At 49.7% G+C, this 8,871-nt stretch overlaps 1 protein-coding gene across 1 annotated transcript; it reads left to right on the top strand.

The window, feature by feature from the left end:
* The first annotated feature begins 453 nt into the window (after positions 1-453).
* LOC109443663 (keratin, type II cytoskeletal 3-like) lies at positions 454-7,782 on the top strand. The gene is made up of 9 exons (XM_088797672.1): positions 454-1,062; positions 2,139-2,359; positions 3,711-3,771; positions 4,437-4,532; positions 5,134-5,280; positions 5,390-5,515; positions 6,165-6,385; positions 6,893-6,912; positions 7,337-7,782. The coding sequence occupies exons 1-9, from the start codon at positions 454-456 to the stop codon at positions 7,780-7,782; spliced, it is 1,947 nt and encodes a 648-aa protein (XP_088653798.1).
* The last annotated feature ends 1,089 nt before the right edge of the window (positions 7,783-8,871 follow it).

Raw genomic sequence — 8,871 nt, 5'->3', positions numbered from 1 at the left:
CACTGCAGGAGGGGACCCAGCCTACCTGGCAGAAGTTGTCTGGTCCTCACCTCTGTGTCATGGAGCTTAGTGGCTCCTAATCCCCTGGTGTCAAAACCCAATCACCCTGCTGGAATTGGTGTTGTTTGACTTTCCTAAGACCCTTGAGGAAATGAAGGGAGGAGGAGAGCTACAGTCTTTTGTTAACTAAGGCAAGTTTGGGTGATTAAGCTGAGAACGCAAAATCATTTTGGTCCAGAGGATTATTTTTGAGGTGTGTTGGGAACTTAGAAATAACTTATTGCCTGGGAGGCAAACCAAACCCAAGTTGACTCTCAGCTAATTGCAGGCGTCTCCTGCTAAGCTGAACTCCTTGGTATATAAAGGCCATCCACTCCTGTTGTCCCATCCTCTGTCTTTATCCCTCTCAGCTCTTGCTTAGTGATTGCTAGCTCACCTCCAAGCTCTCTCACCATGAAGGGACAAGTCTGCAAGACATCAGGTGGCGGGAACCAGGGCTTCTCCGGCCGCTCCGCTCTGGTCTCTGGCAGCAGCAGGATGAGCTGTGTGGCCCGCTCTGGGGGAGCCGGCGGAGGGGCCTGTGGGCTCCAGGGTGGAGCAGGTGGCTTTGGCAGTCGCAGCCTGTACAGCCTGGGGGGCTGCAAGAGCATCTCCACCAGTGTGGCAGGTGGCTATGGGGGAGGGCGTAGTAGCTGTGGCAGTGGCTTTGCAGGTAGCTATGGAGGTGGCTTTGGTGGTGGCTTTGGTGGTGGCAGAGGAACGGGATGTGGCTTTGGAGGGACTGGTGGCTTTGGAGGAGTTGGTGGCTTTGGAAAAGTTGGTGGCTTTGGAGGGGCTGGTGGCTTTGGAGGGGCTGGTGGCTTTGGAGGGGCTGGTGGCTTTGGGGGGCCTGGTGGCTTTGGCCCTGGAGGTTTCCCTGGGGGAATCCAGGAAGTGACTGTCAACCAGAGTCTCCTGCAGCCCCTCAATGTGGAGATTGACCCTCAGATTGGGCAAGTCAAGGCCCAGGAGAAGGAACAGATCAAGACCCTCAACAACAAGTTCGCCTCCTTCATCGACAAGGTGAGGGCAAAGCCCAGAGGGGTCGTGGAGGGTGCAGGCCACCCAGGGGGTTGGTATAGAATGATGCCAGTGGGATCTGCCAGGCCTAGAGGTGGGGTCTGGCTTCTTGTCCTGGTTCTGTCTTGGCCCCTATAGGACAGTGAGCATGTTTCTCTTGCTCTTTGGGCCCAGCTATGAAATGGGGTAAGGATTCTGGCTGCTGATTTCCTTCTGGGGATAGGATCAGGGAAAATGAGGTGAGGGTCCAAACATGCTCTTAGCTCTTTTTAAGAATAGAGTATTAGCCATGAAACTATCACAGCTAAGCAAAGCAATTGCTTGATAATCTAAACTAGCTGGTAATCAAACTTGCACTAGTAGAAAACATGTGCCTCTCAGGGATGAATGTTGGCAAGTGGCTTACCTCCCGAGTGGTGCTGTGCTCAGCTGCTATTAGATAGAGTGGTCCATGCTAGGACAGGGGAGGGTGAGCTGCGTCTGCGGGATGAACTTGGGATTGAAAGTTAAGCCTAGGTCAGCTGTAAATCGAGTAATTGAAAGGGGAAATGACTAAGGAAAATCTGAAACAACTTCGAAAAAATTGTACCTCGTTGACCGTTTTCATTGCCTGTTTGGAGGTGAACAAGTTTTCAGTGATAAATAACTATTTATACTACCTTCTTTTAGTTGTATTCCGAAGGATCCCAATAGACTAGGGCAGTGCTTGGTTTGACTCTTAGCTTTGACACTTACAGTCGTAGCCACTCTGGGCAACTTAATTAAGCTATTCGAACGTCAGTTTTCTTATCTACAAAATGGGGATAATAACACCCCCTTTATTGGTGGTTGTGAGGATTACATGAGATATAATATGTGAAAACCGATATAGAGTAAGCACTTAACGTATTCTAGCTCTCCCTTTTCTAAATTCTCATCCTCCCCAAATTCCAAAAAGCAAACAAACAAAACAACAACAAACCTAGAGGTTATTGCAGTTTGAAAAACTGGGCTCATGTTCCATATTTCTACCCTTTGGGATGGCTGGCCCCCCTGCCCAGCTCAAGAGGCTGATCCCTTTTCTTCCTCCCTTGATGCAGGTGCGGTTCCTGGAGCAGCAGAACAAGGTCCTAGAAACCAAATGGGATCTGCTGCAGCAGCAGACCTCAGGCCCCGGCTCGGGCCCCAACAACCTGGAGCCTTTCTTTGAATCCTACATCAGCTTCCTGCGCAGGCAGCTGGATTTGGCTCTGGGGGAGAGGGGGAGCCTGGAAGGAGAGCTGAAGAACATGCAGGGCCTGGTGGAAGACTTCAAAAAGAAGTAAGGGCCCCAACCGGGGGTCTCTCCTTCTGGGGGACTAGCAGGGAGGCGTGGCCCCAATTTGGGATTTTAACTGTTCCTGACTACACCTTCAATCAATACTCTTGGATAGATTTATTGAGGGAAGCATGACCGAACAGAATGGGGTGAGACGGTGGGGACTGAGAATCCTAGGGGCTGATTATGACACATTTTTCAGCCCTCCTACGCCAGCCCAGGTGGACGAGACAGCCTCCCAGAGTTTGAAGTCCCTGAGGATGCAGAGTCCTCCACACTTTACTATACATAGGAATCCCCCTGGATGTTTGTCAAAAATGCACATTTCTGTGCTCCAGTCCTACACACTCTGAATCAGTGTGCGTGGGGCAGGTCCTCGGAGTCTGAGCGCCTCACAGCTCCCAGGGATTCTGGGCAGATGGTCCAGGCCTCACCTTGTAAAGCAGTCTGTCAGTGTGTCCAGTCCAATTCTATGTCTCTGCAACTTCAGTCAGCCTTCTGCTGCATGTGTGGGGCTGTAGTGGACACCCCTGAGGTCTGTAAGAGGTAAACAGGGCCTCTCAAGGTGGGAAGGGAGCTCCAGGCATTCTCAGGGGTGAGGACCCACAGGAGTGGGTACACCCACGCTGAGTAGGCCCCATTCCAATTCAACTACATAAACCTGGTGGCCACCCATCTGTGACAGGCTCCAGTGGCAACTCTGGAATCCAGCGGCAACTCATATTCCTATTGCCTGGAAACTTCTTTTCTCCCAGAATTGTTCCAGTCTTTAATCTTCATGAAATTCAAACTTGTGGTGGGAGATTTTAGTCCTTAACAGGCACGAAGCTCATCACCATGATGCATTCAGAAGACCTGAGTTCATTCTTATCCCAATTTCCTGTAAGAAGCAACTCTAATTAATGAAAAGAGAAACAGAAACTCTCTCTGAGCAAATACCTCACATGCGCACCTTTGTGACATCTGTCTGAGCCGGGCAAGCGGTCCAAGGGGTCAGGCTCCCTGAAGTCTACCCTGCCTGTCACTGGGACTTAGAGGGAGGAGGGCGAGGCCGTGGCCTGAGCTCTGAACATCCTCTAGGGAGAACTGGCTATATATTTTGGGGGTGGCAGTGCAAAATGAAAATGCAGGGCCCTTGTTAAAAAAAATCATTAAAAATTTCAAGATGGCATCAGCAGAGCATTAAACTGAGTGTGAGGACTTTCTGAGCCCAGAGCCTTGTGTAACTGCTCAGGCCACACACCCGCAAAGCTGGTCCTGACTCTGAGTGAGGAGATTCTACATGAGTGCTTGAGATCTTCTTCTTCTTCTTCTGAAATGTCACTGTTAAATTTTGTGCCTCTTTCTTTCCCAGGTATGAAGATGAGATCAACAAACGCACTGCGGCAGAGAATGAGTTTGTGGGACTTAAAAAGGTAAGTGAGCAGGGCGGGCAGGTCAAGTCTTCTTTTCCGGACACTGCCACCATGGAGAGAGAGCAGAGCCAGCTCTGGTGCACAGTGACCCTATCCTGGGTTATGGGGCTCACATGTATCTTTGCATTTTTGGAAATGAGGTGTTTGATGAAGGAAGCTGCTCGAAGACATCTTACAATGTGACTGATGAGCTAATTAGTAATGTCAACTAATACGTGATAGCATTAATCACGGTTTTCAGCCTACAAATGTGTCTGGATATTGTTAGCAACAACAAGCCACAAATACTTGTAGCTTGTTTAAACCAGTTATCATAAAGATGAAGTAGTTAGAGTACCTTTATTTCTATTCAGGAGGTTGGGTTTTTGGTACAAGATAACCAAAGCCACATATTAGATAAATGTGCTTTTCCTACCCTTACTCCATGCCTGACTAATATGGTTTATTAGTGGTTACGGCATTGGGATTTAATTGGTCAAAGCAATTAAAAGGAAGAAAAACACTTTTTCTTTCTTTGAAAAGGGAAGGTGAGAAGTCACAATTAGGAGGAGGGATGGGTGAGGGCCAGAGAGGAGAAATGAAGACTTAGGAAAGAGGTATTGGTGGCAGGAGCGCAGAGGGTCCTTCTTTTGGGTTTCTGACCGCCCTCTCCCCCGACCCCCCAGGACGTGGACGCGGTCTACATGAACAAGGTGGAGCTGCAGGCCAAGGCGGACGGCCTGACAGATGAACTCAACTTCCTGAGGACCCTCTATGAGATGGTGATTCTTTGGTTTACCAAGCTCCGGAGCTTTCCTGTCTGCATCTCCCCAAATATGCTTCTCAAGTGTAACTTGAGGGGACAGTCAAGTGGCAGAACACTCACAAAAGCAGTGACAGGGCTCAGAACTGAGCTCTGCACCACCCAGGGAATGCTAACTTAACTCCCCCAGCCTGTATAGACCTGGCCCATAGGGCCAGCGTCCCTTTCTGTCCTCTCTGTTCCCCCATTTTGTTCTACACCTTCCCTCTGGCTCTTATACTATAGAATCACAGCTAGCTCCTTCAGAGTCCTCTTCCCTGCTACAGTCCCATGGAAACCCACACAGCATGCTCAGTGGCTGATACTTTCAGCCTGACACCTGGTTACATTTGTGTATTTCTTTTTCCTGTAGCTCTGTTGTCTAGCATCCTTTAGGCTATAGCCAGGCCTGAAATGTAAACTTATTTTTCTAACTGTCCTATTTCTGGCCCCATAGTAGGGGTATTTATGCTGATAGAAGATTCTTGGACTTCTTTATTCCCAACATTCCCTGGGGCCAGGGGATACTGAAGATGACCATCTATGTCTGCTCCCACCCCCAGGAGATGTCCCAGATGCAGAGTCACGTCAGTGACACGTCCGTGGTCCTGTCCATGGACAACAATCGCTGCCTGGACCTGGACAGTATCATCGCCGAGGTCAAGGCCCAGTACGAGGAGATCGCCCAGAGGAGCAAGGCTGAGGCTGAAACCCTGTACCAGACCAAGGTGGGAGCCCTCTCCTCATCCCCACACTCTAGTTTTAGGTCCTGCTGACCTTCCTCAAGAACGCTCCCTCACTTTGCAAAGCTATGTTGATTGGTCTCTCCTCCGTCAGCTTGGGGAACTGCAGACCACCGCTGGCAGGCATGGAGATGACCTGAAGAGCACCAAGAGCGAGATCATGGAGCTCAACAGGATGATCCAGAGGCTGCGGGCTGAGATCGAGAACGTCAAGAAGCAGGTGGGTCTGGGCTTAGTGAAGAGATCCTGGAGGTCTTCTGGGCCCTGGAGGGAAAGAGAGGCAACGTGTGTACCTCTGCCATGTGGCTTCTCTGTTTTTTTTTCACGGTATCATATGAGGGACAGCACAGTCCCTGGGACACTCCAATATCCCAGGCATTCCTCCTGGAGGCTGGGCTCCTTGAAGTCTCCCTAAGGAGAGATGGTTGCCCATTCTGGTTTCCTCAGCAAATCTTATCCCTGTAGAGGTGGCCTTAAACAGTCAGCTCTCAGTAGGATCTGCTTTCACTGAACTATTTGTCACATATTTCACATAACCTTGATGGCTAATTTGTATCATTAGAATGAAATACTTAAGAAAGGAAGTTTTTAAACAATCTTACAAAAAAGAACCATTTACCAGATCCCTACTACCTTTCCCAGAAAATTAGTGTTCCTTTTCTTGATGAGACACATGAGTTAATTTCAATGGACCAAAAATGAATGAACCACTTGCAAACTAACTTCTGTTTTCTGAGCATGCTCCACTGGATTTCTAAGGAAAGAAAGGGAGGGATGCTGGATGGGGAAGAGACCTCACAGGAAAGACCAGTTGTTTGTTTCCTGGTTACTATGCTAACCGGTCTCCTACCTACCTCCCCCTGCCCCAGAATGCCAACCTTCAGGCAGCCATTGCTGAAGCTGAGCAGCGTGGGGAAATGGCCCTCAAGGATGCCAGTGCCAAGCTTGAAAGCTTGAAGGCCGCCCTGCAGAAGGCCAAGGATGACATGGCCCGCCTGCTGCGTGACTACCAGGAGCTGATGAACGTCAAGCTGGCCCTGGACGTGGAGATCGCCACCTACAGGAAGCTGCTGGAGGGCGAGGAGTGCAGGTGAGGGTCGTGGAGTCAGCATTCTTTGGGTATAATTTTAGAGTGATCTTTGATAATGAAGAAACAGGGCAACATGGTAAGCAGAGGACAACTCAGACAAAGGGCAAAGCATCTCCTGAATGACAGTGCTTAGGATTCAAGCCCCATTATTTTTTGTCAACTGAGATCATCCAACTGTCCAATTTACCATGGACATCAATATTGCATTACATAACCCTGTGGATCCTTGCTATGTGCTATGTGTAAGAAAAAGTGCTTTGGGGTTATGACAAAAGTTATAGCGCTATGCACCGGAACTTTTTGAGATGACAAAAATGTTCTATATCTGTGCAACAGCATGTCCAATGCAATAGCCATTAGCCTCTTGAGCACTGGAAATGTGGCTGGTGGAAATGAGGAACTGAGTTGGACAAATGGGTGAATGTGGCTCCCAAAACCATGAACTCTCAGCTTTTTGGCTAATGACTCATTGCAGAAATAATCCACATCTTCTCTCCTCCGTTTTAGGCTGTCTGGAGAATGTCAGAGTGCTGTGAGCATTTGTAAGTAGCCCTTTAAAAACCTTCTCCCTGCGTTAGAAAAAAGGGAACTAGGGACATTCTTCCTGACTGATCTTCAGGCAGGAAAACCGGACCCATGCAAGGAGGCCAGGCCACCAAATGGCATCTAGAGTCTCAGACCATGGCCACACACTCTGTCCTTTGTGTAAACTGGCAAACTCTCAGGCCAAAGTTAGAACCTTGATGGCCTTGGGGAGTTCCTTAGGTTGGAGAACCAGACATTTCTGTTGATACTGCCAGCTCTTATTCTTGGAAAAGGGCACCAGAGGGCCAGGCTCACTCTTGCTGTTTACCAGCTGAGGCCTAAGAGAAGTTAGGTATCTTTTTTTAAGTCACACAGCCAAGCAGGGTGGAGCTGGGATATAGAGCCAGGCCGTCAGCCTGAATCCAGCCTGTTCCCTAGCGGTGGTCAGCAGTGTCGCCCACACAAGCAGCAGCTCTGGCGGAAGCCATGGAGGCTTTGGAGGGGTCAGTGGCAGCAGCGGTGGTTACAGAGGCAGCAGCACCAGCAGAGGCAGCATTGGTGACCACAGAGGAGTAAGGGGTGGCAGCAGCAGTGGCTATGGTGGCGTTAGCGGCGGCAGTACCGGCGGTTACCAGACCAGCGGCAGTACCGGCGGCTACCAGACGGGCGGCAGTACTGGCGGCTACCAGAGCGGTGGCAGTGGCAGCAGGCTCAGCAGTGGAGGCAGCAGCTCTGTGAGCCAGAGTGGAATTGGCTCCAGCTCTGGCAGCATCCAGTCCTCTGGAGGTAGTGGCTACAAGTCTGGCAGTGGAGGCAGCACTGGTATCCGCTTCTCCCAGACCACCAGCATGAGCCAGCACAGCTCCAAGTAATCCTCCAGGGCCAAATCTCCGTGCTCACCTGCTTCCCCCTCAGCCTGCAGCAGCACTTTCCACTCTCTGCTTGGCATCCACAGATGCCAGCCGCAACCTCGCTTTTCTTCAAGTTCCCTGGAGAAGGGGCTGAACTTCTTCCTGGCTCCTCTATCCCCAAGATGTGTCCTAGGCCAGAGAGGTCCAGCTGCTGGTCTGGGATGCTGATGTCCCTAGATGTGCCTTGCGATGGCCCTTGATAGTGGACAGCAACTCCTGAGTCAAAACCAGTGTGGCCTGTTTCCCAGACTGGCCTGTTCCCACTCTGGCTCATCTCCCTCTCGCACTGGGAATCGATGGTCTGAAACTAGCATGTTTCAGCCCCACCTGAGGAGGGCAGTGCAGTGTGTACAGTGCTAGAGGGTGGATGGTTCCCAGGGTGCCCTCCTTACATCTGGACATCGTATTCTGACTTACCTCTATCCCTTTAATTCCCTGAGCTGTGGATCCTTTGGTGATGATTATGTTACACTTTCTTTTCTCAATAAATTGCACTGTATTTCATATTCTGGTATTTGGCTTTCATTCAAGGAATCACAGAATAAACCAAAGCCCAAGAGTGGAAGGAAATCAAATGTGTATGCTGGTCTTCCAGAAGTTCAGTAGGGGATATAAAGGATACTGAATAGTCTTGGCCTCTCCTTTTTGTGGTTGGGTTTCTTGTGATAGGTCTGTCCAAGAGTATTTACGTTGTTTAAGTGAGGAACCCCCAACTCACAAAGAGGTCTTCCCATCCATCTTCCTGCCTCTGAGCAGGCCTCCGTGATCCAGTCTTGGAAGGAGAGGGTTTTACAGTTCATCAAGGCAATAGATTCCACCAGGACTTTGGCTCCTTTGTTCCATTCCCATGCCAGCCAGATACAGAGCAAATTCTCTTTCTGTGAACATAGCTTCTGGGGTCTGAAGAGGTCAATACATCACACCCTCTTTTCCCTGACCAGGTTCCGAGCCAATTAAAAAATAAGACAAAGGAATGAGCAAATGGAGAGCCAATATTGGCTTTATTACCAACAAAGCAGATATTGGAGAATGTGACTTATACTTTGGAGG

The sequence above is a fragment of the Rhinolophus sinicus genome, chromosome 1, assembly GCF_057876585.1.
Source record: "Rhinolophus sinicus isolate RSI-liver-muscle chromosome 1, RSI-T2T, whole genome shotgun sequence".
Lineage (NCBI taxonomy): Eukaryota > Metazoa > Chordata > Mammalia > Chiroptera > Rhinolophidae > Rhinolophus > Rhinolophus sinicus.
Note: the sequence above shows the minus strand (reverse complement) of the source record. Positions and strands in the feature narration are given on the sequence as shown.